Source organism: Hemiscyllium ocellatum, chromosome 19 (genome assembly GCF_020745735.1).
Source record: "Hemiscyllium ocellatum isolate sHemOce1 chromosome 19, sHemOce1.pat.X.cur, whole genome shotgun sequence".
Lineage (NCBI taxonomy): Eukaryota > Metazoa > Chordata > Chondrichthyes > Orectolobiformes > Hemiscylliidae > Hemiscyllium > Hemiscyllium ocellatum.
The window spans coordinates 19,615,146-19,638,875 of record NC_083419.1 but is presented as its reverse complement, the minus strand read 5'-3'; the positions used below and the strand labels follow the sequence as shown (position 1 = coordinate 19,638,875).

At 41.2% G+C, this 23,730-nt stretch overlaps 1 protein-coding gene across 1 annotated transcript; it reads right to left on the bottom strand.

Annotated features, from left to right (window-relative positions):
• Positions 1-108: 108 nt before the first annotated feature.
• yeats4 (YEATS domain containing 4) lies at positions 109-19,847 on the bottom strand. The gene is made up of 7 exons (XM_060839279.1): positions 19,619-19,847; positions 9,168-9,287; positions 8,265-8,331; positions 5,890-5,984; positions 5,212-5,304; positions 3,162-3,249; positions 109-610 (listed from the first exon to the last, which is right to left on the bottom strand). The coding sequence occupies exons 1-7, from the start codon at positions 19,667-19,669 to the stop codon at positions 441-443; spliced, it is 684 nt and encodes a 227-aa protein (XP_060695262.1). The 5' UTR covers positions 19,670-19,847; the 3' UTR covers positions 109-440.
• Positions 19,848-23,730: the final 3,883 nt, after the last annotated feature.

Sequence of the window (23,730 nt, the reverse complement as noted above, 5' to 3'; positions counted from 1 at the left end):
AAAACTAAACAGCTCACAAAAATATTAGGTTTAAAAGTGTTATAAAGCATAATTAAGCTTCAATTCTTTCCTAATACCATTTTAATGGATTCTTACAGCACTGCAGGATTAAAGAAAAAAGTCATTTATTTAGACGTGCTTTAAAAATTAAACACCTGAAGTATAAAGCATAAATATGCTTACACAGAAAGTTCATATTAAAAAAACAACCACATCCATTCCCTTCCCTTCACTGTTGGACAACAGAGTCTGGAACACTAGTAAGCTTGTTCAAGATGGGACTCTCAACTTGGATGTAAGCAAGCCCAGTTCAAATTAAAACAAACCGATTGAATAACGTGACTTCCAGTCATCAAGCTTTTGCTTTATACAGAACCAAACTGCTGTCAGCAAATGTTTCAAGCTTTTCTCAGAAGATTTCCAATTAATTTAGTGGATAGTTAAGTTTCCTTTCCCTGATCATCATCTTCTATCTTTTTGATTTCACTCTTTAAATAGTTGATGGCTTCCCGACTTGCTTTCAATCTTTCTTTAAACTCTGCAATTTCAAAGCTGGTCTTCTTCTTGGCAGCTTCCAGCTTTTCCCTGGTTTTCACCTCAAGCTCTGCAACTAGAAAACAAACAGTAAAATTTATTATAAACATATATTCTGTAAAATTATCAAATTTAGGTTACTTTCCACATTTCATTTTTGTATAGAACTGTTGACAGTCACAAAGCTGCCTGGCTGCCTTTATATTCTGAAGATCCTTTATCAAAAACATTGAATTTTTGCATGAATTACACATCAGAAATGAATTTTGGAGTTGGATTTCATTTACCTAAGGAGAAGTTTTAAAATATAATCCAGAACTGAATCAAGAAGTGCTAATAGCTGAAAACAGATGATTATTAGAATTTACAAAAACATACTGATGCATACACCACCTTTTAATGATTCTCAAATTTAACTTCTTTTTGCGGCAATATTAAGACACAGCTGTACTCTTCAGCTGAACCAGCAAGAAGGTGCTCCTTCCTAGCTAGCTGAATAAAACGAACATCTCAATCATGTCATATCCTATCATTATGGTGGGGAGCATTGAAAATAAACATAACTTACTTAAAGAGGGACAGGAAGGAAGAAAAGGAGAAGAAAACGTACTCTATGCAACTATAACAATAACTACAATACAATCAATGTCAATTACCGCGAATGCATTCCTAGCTGCAATTAATAAATCTACCACATGATGTGTAATGGAGTAATTCCTGCATTCATAGCCCTAGATTAAATCTCATGTGCATTTGGAAGTAGGAGATGTGTACGTGTCTCAACACCAGAGTTGGGGAGCAGAATAGCCTGCAGGGTCCTATCCACTGCTGACTCCTATTCCCTTGTGTGGATTTCAGTTGAGTACAGAGTTGACCTTGGCCAAGGCACCACTTATACAGTTAACTTGTCTAAATTCCCATTTAAAGGGCAAAATTAGTGGGTGTTTGGAAAATGGCCACTACTTGATGTGAACCATTACTTCTGCAGGATTTGCATCTGACAAAGGTGAATATCTTTCACATCCCCAGCACATTACAAAGTGCTTCTCTTATCTTGAAATAAGTTACTTTTGAAAAAGACATGATTATATAGGGAACAATAACAAACATTTTTAAGCAGCAAGGTCCAATAAAAAAGAGCAATTGTGTTAAAATGACTAGTTAATCAGTTAGTTTGCATTACAAACCAAAAGCTGAAAAGTGGAATCAGGCTAGAAATGATCATTAATGGCTGGGACATGGAATCAAATGGCATCCTTCTGTGCTGCAAATCTTTCCATGTAATTTGAATTAAACATTGGTCAACATATCTAGAAGACTTGCAGCTCTCTTTCAATTAATGGATCAGGAACTTTTACATCCACCTGAACAGTCAGGGTTTCAATCCAATGTCTCATCTACAAACTGGTACCTCTGAAAGCTTAGTGCTAGCGGCACTGTATTGAAGTATCAGCCCATATAATGTGTTTATAATCTGGAAGGAGATCTGATTAATCTGATTACTTTTGATGCTAATTTATGCGATCAGTTAGCAAGTTTTGTAGCTCAGGCTGAGGTTCTGGATGTAGATTTGCTTGCTGAACTGGAAAATTTGTTTCCAGACGTTTCATCACCATACTAGGTATTATCAGTGTGCCTCTGGATGAAGCGGTGGTGGCATGGCCTGCTTTCTGTGTGTGTGTTTAGGTTTCCTTGGGTTAGTGATGTTATTTTCTGTGGTGATGTCATTTCCTGTTCTTTTTCTTAGGGTGGTGGTAAATGGGATCCAGGTCAATGTGTTTGTTGATAGGGTTCTGGTTGGAATGCCATGCTTCTAGGAATTCTTGTGCGTGTCTCTGTTTGGCTTGACCTGGAATGCACGTGTTGTCCCAGTCGAAGTAGTCTCCTTTCTCATCTGTACGTAAGGATACAAGTGAGAGTGGGTCATGTCTTTTTGTGGCTAGTTGATGTTCATGTATCCTGGTGGCTAGTTTCCTAAAAGCATGGCATTCCAACCGAACTCTACCAACAAACACATAGACTTGGATCCCATTTACCACCTCCGAGAAAAAGATCAGAAAATGACGTCACCACAGGAAATGACATCACCAACGCAAGGAAACCTAAACATATAAATAGAAAGTGGACCATGCCACCAGCATTTCATCCGGAGGCTCACTGATGATGTTACCTAGTATGGTGACAAAACATCTGAAAGTGAACCTTCCAGCTCAGCGAGCAAACCCACATCCATGCTATTGGTGCTGCCCATAAAACGCCCAAGTGAGCTATAGTCTTTCTATTAAACTGTTGCATTATTTGTTTTCCTCATTTGCAGTAGTTTGATGGCGTATATCCAAAATACAATTACTGCACAATACCAATCATTTCCAAACATTTGATACAGACAGTTCTATCTATAAACATCTTTTAAACATGTGATATTCAGGAAGTACATTACACAAGTAGCATTTTGAAAAAAAACTTCCTGAAACACTTCAGTAAATACAGAAGTTTTGAAAGGCACTACATGAATTCTTTTTCTTTTACTGTCAATTGTTACTCAAGGAAACAAATGATCATAATCACTTTTTAGAATGACATAAATGCACTTTCCATGTGACTTAACTATAAAGATAAGATCTTACACTCTGTTTCATGCTTGTAGGCTCCAAGTGTCAATTGTCGAGATGTTGTCAACAGCTGTTGCATCATTGCAGTAGGATCTTGGAAAATCTAGATACAAAAATAGGCAAACAGCAAATCAGATTATTTAGCTATCTCTGCATGTTTAAAAAATGTCCACATTTGTCTATCTTTGTGGTCACCTAAAAAGATTTATTTTGCAAAAGATTCTGTTCTGTTCTTCGGAGTTACATTATTTTGGAAGAATGCATGAGGTCACTCAGCCTAAACCTGAAATCTACTGGATTGAAACATTCAACATACAGAGCAAAATGATAAAACCGATCTTGACCTCAATTCTACATTCCTGCATACCCCTGACAAATCTTTTATTCCCTTGGGAATAAAAAATGTATCTGTCTCTGCCATAAAAAAATGCAAAGATTTGTGTCCACTGCCTTTTGAGGAAGGGAATTCCAAAAACTCTGACCCTTTGAGAAAAAGTATTCTTAATCTCGGTCTTAAACAGGCAACATCTTATTTTTAAACCATGAACCTTAGATCTAGGTTATTTCAAGAAGAAACATCCTTTCCACATCCACTTGGTCAAGTCCCCTCAAGATTTTATACTTGGTAATTAAATCACCTGACTCTTCAAAATCCAGAGGACACATGCCTGGCCTGTCTAGATTTTGCTCATAAGGCAATCCACCCTTTCCAGGTATGAATCTGGTGAACCTTCTTTGAATGGTCTCTAATGCATTAGCATCCTTCAGTAAGTACAATGACTGGTGCTGTCTGCCTTACTCCAGATGCAGTCTCACAAACGCCTGTATCACTGAAGCATAATCTCCCTACTCTTGCAATCAGTTCCCCTGGCAATAAAACATAATCTTCTATTAGCTTTCCTGATTACTTGCTGTACAAATCAACCTTCTGCGATTGATGCACAAGGACACCCAAATCTCTTTGTATCTCAGAGCTCTACAACTGCTCACCATTTAGATAATATACTCCTTTTTTATCCTTTATGCCAAAATGTACAATTTCCCACATTGTAGTCCATTTGACATATCTTTGCCCACTCACAATCTATCTATATCCCTCTGTAGGCTCTTTATGTTCTCTTTCCTATCTATTGTTACAGCAATTGCATTCGAATTTGGTCCCCTTACTTGTGAGGGACGTAATTGCATTGGAGGCAATTCAAACAAAATTCACAAGATATATTCCAGAGATAAGGGGTTTGTCTTATGAAGAGAGATTGAGCAGCTTAGTCCTTTATTCACTGGAGTTTCAAAGAATGAAGGCAGTCTAACTGACATATATAAAGATGCTAATGGGGACTGACAAGGTAGATGTGGATAAGATGTTCTTCATGTAGGGCAATCTAGAATAAGAGGTCATAGGAGTAGAAGGTGACGAGGAGAAAATTATTTCTCTCAAAAGGTCATGAATCTGAAGTTCACTACCACAGAGTACAATGGATGCTGAGGACCTAAAAGTAAATTTGAGGAGATAAACAGATTTTTAGTTAGTAACAGGTTAAGGATTATAGAGAGCAAACAGGAAAGTGGAACTGAGGCCAAACTGAGAATAACCACGATCATATCAAATGGCACAGCAGGCTCAAAGAGTTGAACTGCCTACTCCTGCTCCTGGTTCTTATGAGCAAATTTAGTTACCATATCTTTGGTCCTTTCATCCAAATCATTTAGATAAATTGTAAAGAATTGACCAACCCCTGTGGCACACCACTCAACATCCTGCTAGCCTGAAAAAGACGCATAGATTCTACTCCCTGCTTCATGTGATCCAGCCAGTGTGTCACCCCAACATTGTGAGCTTTCAATTTCTGCAATGTTTTGTAGTATTTTCAAACTGGAGCTCTCATAATCATTCAATGTTTGTATTCTGAAGGTAGGTAGGTTATGGAACGGAAAGAATGTGCAATACTTACAGAGAACACTCACCATCACAAAACTGTGGCATATTCCTTCAGATTAAATGGAGTTGTATTTAGTAAAGAAACCTTATATTCAGAAACCTGCCAGAGTTTTCTTTTGTGCTTACCATTTCATCATAAAATTCAGAGACAACTGTCTTTTTGCCCAACATTACATTGCTATCAGACTGAAACAGCTTCAGCAAGTGATAAAGGGTCACCTATTTAACAGAAAGAATCATAGTAAATTGTTTGCAATAAGAATTATGATTATACAGAACAATCGAATTTACAGAATGTGAAAAATTACACTGAAAACCAAGTTAAAAATTGTCAGTTGGGCTCAACAGTCTGACACTCGCATGTACTGGAAGCTCGACATAGGAGGAGGCAGGGCCTTGTTCTTTGTAGACAGAAATAACACGTGCATGCACATCATTTGTTTTAACTCAACAAAACGGGTGACAACCCTACCTTAGGGCAATGCCCTGACCACTCAGAGCCAAGCTACTAGTTTAAGATTTAAGTAAAGTTTGACAGTTAATTTTCAAACAGTACTAACTGGTATAACCTCCATGGCAATGCCTCTACCAATCAGAATCCACTTGTCAATCAAGCAGCACTCTTCTCTCATGGACAATAAATGTTATTTTTTCCTTTGAAAATATTATTGCAAATTGTCCTGTTAAGTACAAGGTAAAAAGTCTCAGCCAAAGGGTCTTTTAACCAGCAATACTCAAGTACGCTACCAAATGACTAAGATGCTTCTTCCTAAATTTGAAATTAGACATTTGCTAGTTTCTTACCGGCCTTTCATTTGGATCAATAAAGAAAATTTTTATGATAATTTCAAATTCACCCCATCCAGTTTCTGTGATTTCATATGGTGGCTTGGTAACAACTGGAGAGAGGATAGAGAAAGGTAAATCAAACTATAAACACAGTTTTTCAGAAATCAGTTGGATTGAAATATTCAATACAGAGTAAAATAATAAAGATGGAAGAAAATATTTTTCTTTCTACAATTCTACAATTGAAATTTTGTCAGTTACAAAAATACTTATTCCAGACACACAGATGATACTGACAAGGCAATATTTAATGTTCATTTCTAGTTGCTTGAGGCTACAAAAAAATCAGTCTCACTGTGAGGGACTGAAGTCACATGTTGACCCGATCCTTTAAACAGAAGGGTCTAGATGTGTGTGATATTAAAGAGTTAACTTGCTCTGCTGACCTGCAAAAATTGGATGACCCGAGGCTAGGGTGGGATGCCTCTGACTTGTGGTTAGGTTGTAAGGATGTTTCCATCTCTTGGCATTCAAAGCCATTCCCTAGTTATTCAAAAGCCATTTACATTGTTATCTCCTATTATTTAAATTTTCATTCCCTATTCAGAAATCAATAAGAACATTATAGTTTGGAATTTTAACTCCCTGTAGGTTAAAAAAAATATACAATTCACACCAGATCTGGCCATGAAGGGACGATTTGCATTACATTGTTTCTGGAAGGGAGGTGTCACTGCATTGTGTCTTAGTGGCATGTGACTGTGAAGGAGTGGCTCAGTGTTATCTTGTGGGTATTACTAACTATGATGTAAAGATTTTGTATAAAGGAGGGGCTGTCTTGTTTGTTCGGGGAGAGCTTTGAAACGACTCCACAAGCCCTGTGAGGTGTGTGTTAAAGTTCCTCCAGAAAGTTTGTGTTGTATTGTGCTTAATAAAATTTTGATTGTTCACAGAAGTTGGTGTGTTACACTTGCATCAAGTGTGAAAGAACCTCAGACAAAAAGAACCTAACAATGTGCAGATCCACAATTCTGTGAAAGTGACAACACAAGTGGATAAGGTGGTCAAGACAGCATATGGCATGCTTGCCTTCATCAGTCTGGGCATAGAGCGTAAAAACTGACAAGTCATAATGCAGCTGTACAGAACTTTAGTCAGTCAGGCTACATTTGGAATATTGTGTACAGTTCTGACCACCACACTTTCAGAAGGATGAGATGGTTTTGAAAGGGTACAAGAATGGTTTACCATAATATTACCTGGTTTGAAGGGTATTAGTCAAAAGAAGAGATTGGACAAAGTTGATTTGTTTTCACTTGAACACAAGAGGTTAAGGGAGGATTTGACACAGTTTATAAAATTATGAGAGGCATAGATAGAATAGATAGTCAGGGTCTTTTTCCCCTAAGTAGAAAAGTCAAGTACTAGGGGACATAAGTTTAAAGTAAGTGGGGGGGGGGGGGTTAGTTTAAAAGACTTGTGAAACACAAGATTTTTACAAAATGGGTACTAAATGCTTGGAATGCACTGTCAGAGGATGTGGTAGAAGCAGATACAATAACAACAGTTAACAGGCATCTTGACAGTTACATGAATAGGCAGGAAAGAGAGGGATATGGACTGTGTGGAGGTAAGGGGTTTTTAATTTAGAAAGGCATCACGTGTTGGTGCAGGTTTGGTGGGTTTGAAGGGCTAGTTCTTGTGCTGTACTAGTCTTTGTTCCTTGAAGGGCTTTGATGAACAAGTTGAGTATTTATCATTCCAGTACCTCGTGCTGGCCGACAAACAATCTGATTTGCTGAATATAATTTCCGATCCATGGTGCAATTAGCAGTCATGACCCCTGGGCACTTAGCCTAGTATTCGAACCACCAACTCGACCTTGTCATATTCAAATCATAAGGCAGAGACCAAGAATTTCCAAGAAGGAAATTATTCATGTTCATAAGACAGCCGAGTGTTGCTGTATATCAAATTTGCTTTTTTTAAACATATTGTTATTAGAAAGAATGCAGGAGCATGAACTGAAACTTAATACAGGATCTCTTTGACTTTATTGAATGCTTTATCTGAAACTTTTTAAACCACTGTATTGGCATCATATATGCACAATCAGGGTTACCAATGGATATTGTATGTTTTTCCTCAGTTTGTGTTCATGGTAGATCCTGATAATTTCTGCTAATTAATTAACAGTTGCACACACAACTGCAGAATTGCCCAATTATCTTCCAATGTGCAATTCTGGCAGAGAATTTACAATAGATATACAACCTGTCTATTCACATACGAACAAATCTATATGTTTACAGCAACTTGTTTTTACAACTTTTTTAAAAGAACTTACTGAAATATAATTTGCCAAAAGGTATTTTAAAATAAAAACTTGCCTCTTAGCGGGTTTCCATAGCTTTCATGCAGTTTGAACTGAATTTTCTTTACATATGCAGACATGTCCTGTAACAATAATAGATGTTTAGTCATGTTCATGCTGGTCTCACTGTTTACAAGAAAAATATTAATGTAGCATGGAGATGGACATTACAGACACTTGATTATAGAGTGGGGCTCGAACCCAAAACCTAACTACTCAGCTTTGAGAATGCGACCACCAACTAAAGCTTAACACCTTTACAGTACTAGGCATCAAACCAATAACTTTCTTGATCATATAATTTAACGACTTACAGTCTTAATTAGAGAGAGCTTGGACAATCCCAGTCCTGATCACTTTTCTTAAACGAAGATACCCATTTTTGACAATCTAGTCACTTACTGATGCTCATGTTGTTTTCATGCTGTTATTTTGTTGTGGCAGTAGAAATTGAGTAGGAACTAAAATATACTATGTGTACATAAGTAACTTCATTGCTCATCCCTAATGAAATGAAGATGAAGTGAACCCACGTGATATTTCAATAGTCACAAAGGAACATGCACAGTGCAAGGATGGACTTTAAAGTCCAAGGATGCTGGTCAAAGTTTACACTTTGATATTCAAGAAAACAGCATTCATTTTTTTCATTTTCCAGGTGAGGGTGATGCCAGACTTTATTCAAATATAAAGTAGCACAAAACCAAAATTAAATCAAAAAGTTAAAAAAAAACTTATTTATTAATATCAGAGTGTCTAAAAGTAATGATATATTCTATGTATGTCCTCCCAACAATCTAAAAAAAATTTATAAATTAGCTTTACATTGATTTATAACATGTTCAATACTCAGTTATCGTATTTATAACATGTTCAATACTCAGTTATCGTATACCAAGGACTAAATAGCAGAACTCACTTCGTTCCTGTAAGGTTTTACATATACGGTCCACTGATGAGTGTGTCCATCTTCCTCTCGTTTCTTTCCAAAATAACGAGCAACATTTCCAAAGACTACTGGTTTAACTATCGTGACACCCTGTACATGAAAATATTAAGAAAATACATCTTAGTTCCTTGATGTTTCCCGAATGTTAAAGAACAGTCAGCTTTTAAAAACGAGTTACGAAAATAAACTAGAAACAATATATTTCAAAACCAAATTCCAAAGAGCAAAGCAAAAGGAAGCAAAAGGAACAAATTAACAGTCGTTACCCCTCAGTCACTAAAGCAGTCTTTCCTCTTAGGAATTATTTTTGAATCAAGTTGTTTGGACATGTTATTACACATGTCTGGAGCAGATGGGACTTGAACCCAGGCCTTCTGTCACACAGAAACTAAAGTCCTCCAATGGTAAGCATTCTAAAACTTACTTCAGAATAAGGTCCAGCAGGGAGTGATCAAAATCAAATGGTGGAAAACAATAGAAGCTAAGCTTCAACAATTCACACTCACTTGAATTTGAAGAATTAAATACTGCCCTGTCGATCAGATATGTGGACATAGTTTTGGTAGCTAAGAAAACTGAGAATATGTGCAGGAGGGTGGCATTGAGGTAACTCATCAACCATGATTTTGTTGGATGGCTTGGCTTAGGCTCAAATGGATAAGTGGCCTATTCCAATTTCTATTTTAGAAGGTTCTTACATAAATCACCAGACGTTATGACCTAGTAATGATGTCACTCAATGATAGTACTGGAGAATGCAAGGTGCTGCATTTTGGGAAAGCAAATCTTAGCAGGACTTATACACTTAATGGTAAGGTCCTAGGAAGTATTGCAGAACAAAGAGACCTTGGAGTGACGTCGCAGGTAAATCGGATAGTGAAGGCGGCGTTTGGTATGCTTTCCTTTATTGGTCAGATATTGGGTACAGGAGTTGGGAGGTCATGTTGCAGCTGTACAGGACATTGGTTAGGCCACTGTTGGAATATTGCATGCAATTCTGGTCTCCTTCCTATCGGAAAGATGTTGTGAAACTTGAAAGGGTTCAGAAAAGATTTACAAGGATGTTGCCAGGGTTGGAGCTTCTGAGGTACAGGGAGAGGCTAAACAGGCTGGGGCTGTTTTCCCTGGAGCGCGGAGGCTGAGGGGTGACCTTTTGAGGTTTACAAAATTACAAGGGGCATGGATTGGATAAATAGACAAAGTCTTTTCCCTGGGGTCGGGGAGTCCAGAACTAGAGGGCATAGGTTTAGGGTGAGATGGGAAAGATATAAAAGAGACCCAAGGGGCAACTTTTTCATGCAAAGGGTGGTACGTGTATGGAATGAGCTGCCAGAGGATGTGGTGGAGGCTGGTACAATTGCAACATTTAAGAGGCATTTGGATGGGTATATGAATAGGAAAGGTTTGGAAGGATATGGGCTGGGTGCTGGCAGGTGGGACTAGCTTGGGTTGGGATATCTGGTCGGCATGGACGGGTTGGACCAAAGGATCTGTTTCCATGCTGTACATCTCTATGACTCTAAGTTAGATCTCAGACTGAGACCTAGCTTGATGGATCAGAAGTTTATACTTCTCAGTTTGCTTACCATGTTGGTCAGTCAGTGAATATACTGATGAGAGGCTCCAAACATTCTTTTAACAAAAGAACAGAAGATTATTACACAAAACAAGGAAAGCTGTTTATGGAACAATTTGGAAAGATCTTAATATGTACAACAAAAAGAGCACTTCCCAGCAAGTGAAGTACCCCCATTTAACTCTTTGATTTTTTAGTTAACTGATGAGCGAGCAAACCTATCCTCTCAGCAACTTTCGATACATTCACCGCAGGATTCTCTAGAATTGTCTCTCCAACATAGACACCTACTTTTCCCTTATGAACTTTAAAAGTCTTGTCCACTTAAACAGCTAAAACTGATTAAAATTTCTTGTTGGTTTTGAAAACCTGGATAACACACAAAGTGCTTCCATTGGAATGAATGTTTTTCTCAACAAGAATGGCCCTCGTTTGTCTCTCCATATGTCAGAAATTTCAACTCTGTAAACATTTCATCATTAACTTCCCTGGGTTGTGTATCTAATAAATTTATCTCAAGTCATCTCTGTTTCATCTACCTGGATTTTAGAAAGGCATGCAATATGGTCTGTAAAACAGACCAGTAATCAAGTATGTCCTCCCATTTCTAAAACTGCAAAATGTCTAATCATAGATGAGTATATATTAACAAGATCTGCTAAATGGTTCGCAGACAGACCACAACATGAAATAAAACAACGCTAGAAAACTGACTTGTAAACAGTTGTCAGCTCAGACCATAATGTTCACTGTTTACCAAAATCACTACTAGGAACAAAAAAAACCTAAACCCCATCTAAACACACACACAAACAGCAACACCTCAATGCAATGGTATAAGTGCTGTGTTATCACTTTTTCAAGAATACATTCCTGCATTTCCTGTTAACACAAATCAGGCAAACTGGTCCATTTTCTCTCTATATTATAGAATAGTGCCACATTTACTATCTTCAAATCCACTGGGATAGTTCCATGGAAGGTAAGAAATATTTGAAGATCACAGCTATGTACTATATCTCATCTCTAAAAACAACAAATGCTGGACATCACTGCAGATCAGGCAGCATTCAAGGAGACAGACAGCAAACTAATGTTTCAAGGCTAAATGACTCTTAGAGTCACAGAGTCATAGAGCCATACAGCATAGAAACAGACCCTTTGATCTAACTCATCCATGCCGAGCAGGTATCCTACATTAATCTAGTTCCATTTTCCAGCACTGCCCATATCTCTTAAATTCTTTCTATTCGTAAACCCGTTTACATGTCGTAACTATACCAGCTTCCACCACTTCCTCTAGCAGCCCATTCCATACATGCTCAATGCTCTGCGTAAAAGGTTGCCCCTTTGGTCCCATTTAAACCCCTCTCAACTTAAACCTGTGCCCTCTAGTTTTGGATTCCCCCACTCCAGGGGAAAAGATCTTGGCTATTCACTCCATCCGTGCCCCTCATGATTTTATAAACCTCTCAAGGTCATCCCTTAGCTTCTGACCCTCAATGGAAAATAGTCCCAGCCAAGTCAGCCTCCCCCTTTAACTCAAGCCCTCCAATCCTGGCAACATCCTTGGAAATCTTTTTTGAACCCTTTCAAATTTCATAAAATCCTTCCAATAGCAGGGAAACCAGAAGTGCATGCAGTATTCCAAACACGGCTTAACCATTGTCCTGTACAACTGCAATATGACTTCCAACTCCAATACTCAAATAAAGGGACAAATAAAGACAAGCGTGACAAATAAAGACAAGCATACCAAATGCCTTCTTTACTATCCTATCTACCTGGGATTCCACTTTCAAGGAACTATGAACCTGCACTCCAAGATCTCTTTATTCAACAACATTCCCCAGGACTTTACCATTAGTCTTGCCCCGATTTCCCTTTTCAAAATGCAGCACCTCACAGTGATCTAAATTAAACGCTACCAGCCAGTGCTTGGCCCATGGGTTCATCTGATCAAGGTCCTATTGTACTCTGGGCTAACTGTATTGTCTGTCCACTACACCTCCAATTTTAGTGTCATCTGCAAACTTACTAACCTTATCTCCTCCTTCTTCAGAGATGGGGTGAAGTGTGGAGGGGGCAGCATTTACACAATAGTTAGGGGTGTTTGGAGTGCGGGGGTAGAAAGGATATTGATAGTTCAGATGAAGCGATCAGAATGTGAGACTAGCAGAACAATGGTGTTTCTAACTGCTAGACCTCAAAGAACAGACAGTCCTACTGGGGTGAAGGGAGGGGAGAGAAGACATGGTGACAGAGAATTTAATAAATAAAGCTAAAAGGGAAAGAATGGGAGTTGGTTCACAATGAAGGTTCAACTCTCCTTTTATGATTTATCATCCTCCTTTATTGGTATCTACAACTTGATATTAAGTTCAAAAGGTTGTAACATGTCTAGTCTGAAGGTGAGATGCTGTTCCTCCAGTGTGTTGTGATTCATTGGAACACTGCAGCATGCCAAGGACAGTGGGCATGCGAGCAAGATGCTGTATTAAAATGACTGGCTATGGGAAGGGCGGGGTCCTGCTTGTGCACAGATCGGAGGTGTTCTGCAAAGCATTCACCCAGTCTGGATTTGATTTCTCTGGTGTAGACAGACACAATAAATACAATACATAAGATTGAAAGGACACCATTATTCTGCCATTCTCACTTAATTGTGAACTATCAACATCCTTTCTCTCCCAGCACTCTACACTCCACGCCCCCCACCCCCCCAAAACTATAGCATAACTGCTGCCTCCTATTCAATTCATGTCAGCTCTAAAGAGTCATCAAGACTCAAAAGATTAGCTTGCTCTCTCTCTCTCTCTCCCCCCCCCACATGGATGTTGCCTCACTCACTGCGATCTACAACATTTATTGTTTTCAGTACAGATTCCAGCATCTGTAATAATTTGTTCCTATCCGTTTCTTGCAGCTATCTATTTTAGAAGAATTGTAGGATGCTGCAGACCATCAAGTCCGGGTGATTTGTTGGTCTTCATCCCCATAACTTCTGCAATACTCTATGCCATGATACAAAAGAGACCAAAGGGGCAACTTTTTCCACACAGAGAGTGGTACGTGTATGGAATGAGCTGCCAGAGGAAGTGATGGAGGCTGGTACAATTGCAACATTTAAAAGGCATTTGGATGGGTATATGAATAGGAAGGGTTTGGAGGGATATGAGCCGGGTGCTGGCAGGTGGGACTAGATTGTGTTGGGATATCTGATCAGCATGGACGGGTTGGACCGAAGGGTCTGTTTCTGTGCTGTACATCTCTATGATTCTATGATTATTTCTCCTGTCTGGGCCATCTGGGGAATCACAGGATTATTTTCACCATTCTTTTCCTTTTTTTATTATTATTTTCATCATCCTCCTTTGTTGGTACCACAGCTCACCCAATCCTAGCTTTATTCTTCTTTTTTAAATTAAAAATTATCCCCATCTCACCCTTATAAAAATCAAAATAATTCAGACACATCACAACACAGTTCTGTGGCAGGTGGGATGTGAACTTGGATGCCCTGGCCCAGAGGCAGGGGCACTACAACTGCACCACAAGAATCCCACATTTCCAAGCTGCTTTAGCCAATTTATCCCTCAGAATTACAAAACAGCTTGAAGTTAAGCATTTTAGTTTTAGACTTCAGTACATCACACTCAAACTCAATGTGAAATTCAATCATCTTATGACCACTTTTCCATAAGTGGATCATTTTCAATGAGATTGCTGGCGATGGTGGTGGTTGTTGTTGGAGCTAATTAAGACCATAAGACATAGGAGTGGAAGTAAGGCCATTCGACCCATCGAGTCCACTCTGCCATTCAATCATGGCTGATGGGCATTTCAACTCCACTTACCAGCATTCTCCCCGTAGCCCTTAATTCCTCGTGACATCAAGAATCTATCAATCTCTGCCTTGAAGACATTTAATGTCCCGGCCTCCACTGCACTCTGCAGCAATGAATTCCACAGGCCCACCACTCTCTGGCTGAAGAAATGTCTCTGCATTTCTGTTCTGAATTGACCCCCTCTAATTTTAAGGCTGCATCCACAGGTCCTAGTCTCCTCGCCTAACAGAAACAATTTCCTAGCATCCATCCTTTCCAAGCCATGTGTTATCTTGTAAGTTTCTATTAAGTCTCCCCATAATCTTCTAAACTCCAATGAATACAATCCCAGGATACTCAGCAGTTCCTCGTATGTTAGACCAACCATCCCAGGGATCATCCGTGTGAACCTCCGCTGGGCACGTTCCAGTGCCAGTATGTCCTTTCTGAGGTGTGGGGACCAAAACTGGACACAGTACTCCAAATGGGGCCTAATCAGAGCTTTATAAAGTCTCAGTAGCACAATGGTGCTTTTATATTCCAGCCCACTTGAAAGCGAATGCAATGTTGTCATTTATCTCTTAATCACGGACTCAACCTGCATGTTTACCTATTGAGAATCCTCGACTAGCACTCCCAGATCCCTTTGTACTTTGGCTTTATGAATTTTCTCACCGTTTAGAAAGTAGTCTATGCTTTTATTCTTTTTTCCAAAGTGCAAGACCTCGCATTTGCTCATGTTAAATTCCATCAGCCATTTCATGGACCACTCTCCCAAACTGTCTAGATCCTTCTGCAAGCCTCCCCACTTCCTCAGTACTACCTGCCTGTCCATCTAACTTCGTATCATCGGCAAACTTCGCTAGAATGCCCCCAGTCCCTTCATCTCAATCATTAATATACAATGTGAACAACTGCGGCCCCAACACTGAACCCTGCGGGACACCGCTTGTCACTGGCTGTCATTCCAAGAAAGAACCTTTTATCCCAACTCTCTGCCTTCTGTCAGACAGCCAATCCTCAATCCATACCAGTAGCTCACCTCAAACACCACGGGCCCTTACCTTGCTCAGCAGCCTCCCGTGTGGCACCTTTTCAAAGACCTTTTGGAAGTCTAGATAGACCACTGGGTTTCCCTGGTCTAACCTACTTGTCACCTCTTCAAAGAATTCCAACAGGTTTGTCAGACACAACCTTCCCTTACTAAATCCATGTTGACTTGTTCTAATCTGACTCTGCTCTTCCAAGAATTTAGAAACCTCATACTTAATGATGGATTCTAGAATTTTACCAACAACTGAGGTTAGGCTAATTGGCCTATAATTTTCCATCTTTTGTCTTGATCCTTTCTTGAACAAGGGGGTTACAACAGCGATCTTCCAATCATCCGGGACTTTCCCTGACTCCAGTCGATTTTGAAAGATCTCAACCAATGCCTCTGCTATTTTCTCAGCCACCTCTCTCAGAACTCTAGGGTGTATCCCATCGGGGACAGGAGATTTATCAATTTTAAGACCTTATAGCTTTTCTAGCACTTTCTCTTTTGTAATGGTAACCATACTCAATTCAGCCCCCTGACTCCCTTTAATTGTTGGGATATTACTCATGCCTTCCACTGTGAAGACTGACGCAAAGTACTTGTTAAATTCTCCTGCTATTTCCTTATCTCCCATCACTAGGCTTCCAGAATCAGTTTGAAGTGGCCCAATGTCTACTGTTGGACAAGGTCAAGGGCTGAGGCTCCTCCACTCCTGAACTCAGATTCCCCCTACCTGCCTCACTCACAGTCACAATCTGATGTCCCTGATCACTAGCTGAATGTGAATTACTTAATCTCCCAGGTGTGACTGCCTCCTGAAACAAAGTGTCCAGGTAACTCTCCCCCTCCCGGATGTGCTGCAGTGTTTGAAGCTCAGATTCCAGATCATCAACTCTGATCTAGAGTTCTTCCAGCAACCAACACTTGCTGCAGATGTGGTCACTGCCATTCACAGTGGGATCAGCCAGCTCCCACATCATACAGCTATTTTAACTGCAGGACATTAAAGTGGACTTAGATTGAACAATAGACTAAACCACAAAACTGCAGCTATTTCAATATTCTTCACTCTAACAAAGTCAGATTTTTTCAAATTTGGTGGACCTCAGATGAATGTTGGCAAACAGCAAGACCTGAACACACACAGGCATTGGCTGATGGGTGGTATAACTATTATTTACCACTTTAGTGCCAGGCAATGACAATCTCCAAAGACAGAGAGAACATAACTATCACTTCTTGTTTACTGGCATAGGGGCTCGGCAGTTAGCTGCTAACTGCCTCTCAGCAACTGCGACCTGGGTACAATTTGAGCCCTGGGTGACTGTGCAGAGTTTGCACATTTTCCCCATGTCCGCAAAGTTTTCCACCAGTTTTCAGCTCCAGTTTCCACCTGCAGTCCAAAGATTTGCATGTTAGCCGCCTTAAATTGCCCATAGAGTCCAGGAATGTGCAGGTGAAGTGGATTAGCCATGGTACTTGAAAGGTTACAGAGACAGGGTGAGGGTCTGGGTGAGATGCTCTTCAGAAGGTCGGTGCAAACACAATGGGTCGAGTGGCTTCTTTCCAGACTGTAGAGATTCTACAATTACTTTCACTGAATTCTCCAGTATCAACAATCTAGGGTCCAGAAAATTATTAGGAGCAACATACAAATACTATCACTAGATGAGCAGCTCAGAGGGTGAAAATTCTGTGGAAATTAACTGACCTCCTGACTCCCACGTTGATAAAATACTGGATGAGTGCAGCTCCAACGAAATGCAAAACACTTGACATTATTCAGAACAAAAGTCTACTAGATTAGCAACCCACCTAACATCTCAAACATGTAATTCACTAAAGCTCCTTTGACAGCACCTCCATGGATTGCAGTGGTTCAAGACTGGAAACATTAGGGATGTGCAATAAATGGAGTGACCCCTTCGCCCCCCCCACCACCCCATCCAACCAAAAAGGCAAACGTGTCTCATTACATAATACCTAAAATCTCCCAGACCTGTTTGGTTTCTTCACAATCTAAATCATCAAAACTTGCAGACAATTGCAAGCGGTGCCCATCATTTTTACAAAAACAATCAGCTTTCTCAGACAGGCTATGACACCTCTGGAGCAGGTGAAGCTTGAACTCTGACCTCTGATCCAGAGGTTGATTAACATTGCATTGCTTAATTATGATCAATTTGCATCAATTCCGATAGATCTTAATTTGGCTTAATTCACTGATACGATATGACAAGTACAGTAGTTCCCCTCATACCCATGGGGGATATGTTGCAGGCCCTACCACGGAAGCCCAAAACAGTGGACTTAGACTAGCCACTAATATCCACTATAAACCAACCAACTCCTATAGCTTCCTGGACTGTACATCCTCACACTCTACTTCTTGTAAAGACTCCAATCTATTCTCCCAGCTCCTCTGTCTCCATCGCACGTGTTCCAATGAGGCCAAATTTGACAATGAATGGAGCGAACCCATTCATTTCAATGAGAAGTGTACCTTCCTGGCAACCTGCTGGTCCCTGGTTGCCTATAATATATTCTGGTGCAGTAATCCGTGGGTAACTATAAACACGGAAAACGATTCTGCGGATACGGGTGTCACCCTGTACTCTTAACTGGAACAAATTTTCCTTTTCAATATGATAGTTTGAAATAATAAATATTTAAATTATCACACATATATATAATTAGGATTAGCCTCCTCAGCCCTACCCTCCCATTTTCTAATTAACGTATTCAAATGTTATTGCACACTTCTGGAACAGGTGGGTCTTGAAACCTAACTTACTGGACTAGAGGTAATGACACTACACTACACTGTAAAAGCCATTTAATAAGATCATAGCTGATCTGATTACTCCAAACGCCAAATAACCCCATACATTTTCATCCCCTATGTTTATCAAGAAACTATTTACTTCTGCTTTGAAAATATTCAAGGACTCTGCTTCCATGCCTCTTTTTGAAGTGAACTCTAAAGATTCTCAATCCTTTGTGAAAAAATATTTTCTTCCATCGTAAGTGGGCAACTCTATATTCAAACAGTAACCCCCTACGTCTAGGTACTCCCATAAGAAGGAATATCTTCTCCACGTCTATACTATCAAGACCTTCACAATCTTGTGTTTCAATAAAGTTGCTTCCTACTCTTCTATACACCAGGTACAAGCTTTGCCTGCCCACCCGTTCATCAAAATCAGCTCACCTGTTCCAGGTATTAGCCTTGTACATATACAAACTGCTTCCAACACCTTTACACTCTTCCTTTAAAAAAGACCAGGTGCTGTTCACTTGTAGTGCTCCAGGTATGATCTCGCCAGGGCTCTATAACTGAAGCATAACCTCATTACTTATCGACTAAATTCCCCTCGCTGTAAGTGTTAGTATTCTAATTACTTGCTGTATCTGCACACTAACCTTTTGAGATTCATTAAAAAAACACAATTTCCAGCTCATTTGTACGTCTTAACGCTCACCTCTTCTCCCACTGCCCTGCACGTTAAACTAAAGGATAAAGTTAACGAGGTAAAAACAATGACTGCAGATGTTGGAAACCAGATTTTGGATTAGTGGTGCTGGAAGAACACAGCAGTATCCAAGGATACTGCCTGAACTGCTGTGCTCCTCCAGCACTTCTGATCCAAAATAAAGGATAAAGTTGATAACCATGAGGATCCTCTGAAACCCCTGGTTAATTTTATTCAGACTAACGGTGCGTTTCCCAAAGGATGGACATGATTTAGTCTGACGGTCTGTGTGAGATTCACCCCAAAAGGAAAACGTGCATAAACGTTCTCTGACTGCTATAACAAAAGGAGTCACTTTGTGGCTGTTTGTAGTTGTGCCACATTGAGTTGTTAACAATAATTCTATGGTTACTGTTAACATATTGTGGAAGTAGATAAACATTGTGAAGTTTGCTGTTTGCGGGGGTATATTTGCTGCTTGCCACCCTGTTAAAAAAGGCTTTTACCTTCACTCTTCCTCCCGAGTCAGGACCGAACTCCGCCATTCTCTTGAACATATTGTTAAAGCGGCGCCGCTTCCGGAACCAGACCCGAGCCCGCGGATTCTCGGCGGCAGCAGCAACGAGCGGCTGAAGCCACTAGGCCGCAGCGCCTCCTCGCCCTCAATTCCCCAGCTTCGGCCGGCGGCCCACCGCTCCCCCTGCTGGTCTCCGTGGGAACTAGCCCGCTTCTTCACCCCACCCCACCCCCAAACCCGCCACAAACGGCCGCCGAACACCGGCTTTCTCAAACAACACGAAGCGAAGCCACGCTCCCAGCGAGACACCGCCACTCTCACTCCCTCACCAAAATGGATGCCACCCCGCTCCCTCATCAACATGGCGGACACATCCGTCAGACTGTGCCCTCATCAACATGGCGGATACACCCTCCAACCCCCACCCCATACCTTTGTCAATATGGCAGATACATGCGCCCACTCCCATATCAATATGGCGGAGGGCGCTCTCCTGCTCTGATTCTTTCTTGATGAGGCCCGTCCCATGGAGTCATTTTTAAACATAAACAAAAACAGAGGTTGCCGGAAAAGGTCAGCGGATCTGTCAGCAACTGCAGAGAGAAGTCAGAGTTAATGTTTTGGGTGCGGTGGCCCCTTGTAGCTGGGAAAATGTTGATTTTATATGTAGAAGAAAGAGTTAGGGAAAGGAGTAAGGAGTAAACAATAGGTGGGGATAGAGTCCAAAGAGAGAGGACAGTTGGATAAACAGTGGAGTGGATAACTATCTGTCTTGAAGGGTAAACAGATGTTAATGGAGACCTATGGCTAAGAACAGGTGGTGTGTAATGGCAGACTATATGATAACAATTCTGGCCTCATTCCTCATTCCAAAACGTCGATTTTCCTGCTCCTTGGATGCTGCCTGACCTGCTGTGCTTTTCCAGCACCACTCTAATCTCCTGCATCTGCTGTACTCAGTTTCACCTTTGCGATAACAAGGCCTGGTGCGCTTGAATTGAATATCAAGTCCAGAAGGCTGCAGGGACCCCAAATGGAAAATGAGGTGTTGTTCTTCCAGCTTGCGCTGAACATCGCTGGAGCACTGCAGCAAACCTGAGAGAGAGATATTGGCCAGGGTGGTATGTTAAAGTGGCAGGCAACTGGACGCTCAGGGTCATTTTTACAGGCAGAATGCAGATGTTCTGCAAAGTGGTCACCCAGCCTATGCTTCATTACTCCAATGTAGAGGTAACCACATTGTGAGCAGAAAATGTAGTAGACCAGATTATGAGAAGTGCAGGTAAAGTGCTGCTTCATCTGGAAGGTACGTTTGGGCCCTTAGACACTGAGGAGAGAGGATATAAATGGGCAGAAGTTACACCTTTGGCATTGCAGGGGAAGGGACTGTGGGGGTGCTGTTGGGAATGAATGAAGAATGGACCAGAGTGAACAGTCTCTGTATAAGGAAGGGGGGGGGGGGGAAATGTGTGTCTGTTGGTGGCATCTTGCTGGAGGCAGAAGTTGCGGCTGATGATCTTCTGGATGTGGATGTTGGTGGGATGGTAGGCAAGGACGAGGAAACCTACCACTGTCAGGACAGGGAAGAGAGGGGGTGAGGGCGGAAGTGTGGGAGATGAATTGGACCCATTGAGGGCCCTGTCAACAACAGTGCTGGTTGAGGAAGGTGGACATTTCGCAGATTCCCCTGTGGAAATTGACCTCATTGGAACGTGTGTGATGGAGACAGAGGAACTAGGAGAATGGAATGAAGTCTTCATAAGAAACCAGGTACGAGGATATATAGTCCAGGTAGCTGTGGGAGTCAGTGGGTTTATTGTGGATATTAGTGGCCAGTCTATTGCCCAGAAATGAAAACAGAGATGTCAGGAAGGGAAGGGAGGGGTCAGAGATAGATCAGGTGAATGTGAGGGCAGGGTGAAAATTGAAAGTGAAATTGACTAACTTTTTCAATTTCAGACGAGGGAGGGAAGTAGCACCGATGAGATCATTGATATATCAAAGAAATAGTTGTGGGTGGAGACCAGAACAGGACTGGAACAAGGAGTTCCACATATTATGAAGAGTTAGGCATGTCCCATGTGAGTACCCATGGCCACCCCTCTGACCTGAAGAAAATGAGAGGAGTTAAAAGAGAAGTTGTTTAAGGTGAAGATTAACTTGGCCAAGTGGAGGGAGATGGCTCAGGCCTTTGCTGCAGGAAGAGGTGGAGAGCCCTGATACCAGCCTGGTGAGGGATAGATGTGTAAAATGATTGCATGTCCATGGTAAAAAGGAGGTGGCTGGAGCCTGGAAACTGGAAATTCCAAAATTGCCGTAAAATGTCAGAAGAATCACGGATGTATATTGGCAGGGAACGGACCAAGGGAGAAAAGGTAGGAGGAAATTAGTCCTGTGGGGGAAGAGCGAGCTGAAACAATGAGATTGCCCAGGATGTCCTGTTTGTGGAATTTTGGAAGGAACTAGAATCAAGCTCTGCAGGGCTGGGGCATTATCAGCTGGGAGCAGTGAGGGGGGCATCACCAGATGAAATGAGGTCAGTGATTGTAGTTAATATGATGATTTGATGTGCCATGGTGGGGTCATGGTCCAGGGGAAGTTAGACGAAGGTACCTGAAAGCTGGCAGTCAGTCTCTGCAACTTTTTGATCAATACGTCAGATTACAACAGTATTACCCTTATCAGCAGGCTTAATAACCACGTCAGATTTGGATCTAAGAACACAGAGTGCAGTCACTTCAGGGGAAGATTGATTGGATGAGGTGGGTGGGTGGGGGGGGGGGGGGGGGGGAGGGGGGAACAGAGGGCAGAGAAATTGAGATGACCAATTTCATTTCGAATCCTTTACCAGGGCAGTGAACACTTCCTCTGCCTCTGTCAGGCCACTGCCCAACTTTCAATCGAACCTCAGTGACAGGAGGACTTAAGATGAATGAATAGAACAGAATCCCGACAATGTGTAAACAGGCCATTGGACCCCTCTGAAGAACATCCCACCAATACCCATCTCCTAACCCTGCATTTCCATGGCTAACCCACCTAATCTACACATCCCTGAACACAATGGCAAGTTAGCACAACCAATTCATCTAACCTACACATTTTTGGAGTGTGGGAGGAAACTGGAGCACCCAGCAGAAACCCATGCAGACACAGAGAGAACATGCAAACTCAACGCAGATAGTTGCCGGAGGTTGGAATCGAAGCCAGGTCCCTGGGCTGTGAGGCAGCAGTGCTAACCACTGAGCCAGTGTGTCACCCTGAAACCACGACTGTCCGACTACTTCATTAGAGGGAGATAACGGATGTCGATTAAACCGGAGGGTCACTATAATCAAGAGGACAGTTTGTAAAGGAGAGTCCTTCATAGCAACTAGAGTGGGTTTGGGAATTGAATCAATGCTGTTGGCATCAATGTGCATTACAACCAGCTATCTATCTTAGTAATCAACCCCAAATTTGAGTTTCAGCGATAACTAATCCAGCAGGCAGTAGTTTAAAATCTGCAAGATGAGGAAACGTAGTTGGCAGGGTTCAAACCTGCGAGGAGAGACCAAAGAATTTCTAATCTATCGCCTTAATCACTCACCCACGACTACATGGAAGAACAGTCATTGCGCATTATATGTGACACAGGAGTATTGCAAATACCATTGTAAGGTGAAAATTTGCCCACTTCAATCCTAGCTGCAAATGTGTTGCTGGTCAAAGCACAGCAGGTTAGGCAGCATCTCAGGAATAGAGAATTCGACGTTTCGAGCATAAGCACTTACCACTTCAATCCTAGGCAGGGTGATTGTGAAACTGACAGTTTGTTCAAAGCTGATCGTTCTGAAGTGAATTTAGTGATTGAGTACATGTTGGAGGGAGTTGGGAAGAGGTGTCTATGTTTTTGCATGTTGGGAGGCAGTAAGAGGAATTTTGAAGATTGTAGTATGTGTGCTGGTGCTGTGAATAATTAAGATGGTGGATAGGTGCCGAGCGATTATAGAGTTTTGTCCTGGAGTGTCAGTGCCAAAATTCACAAGGATAAATAAAGTAACAATAGTGCAAAAATGGAGCACAGGAGGTGTTTATATTTATTACAGTATTCAATTTTTT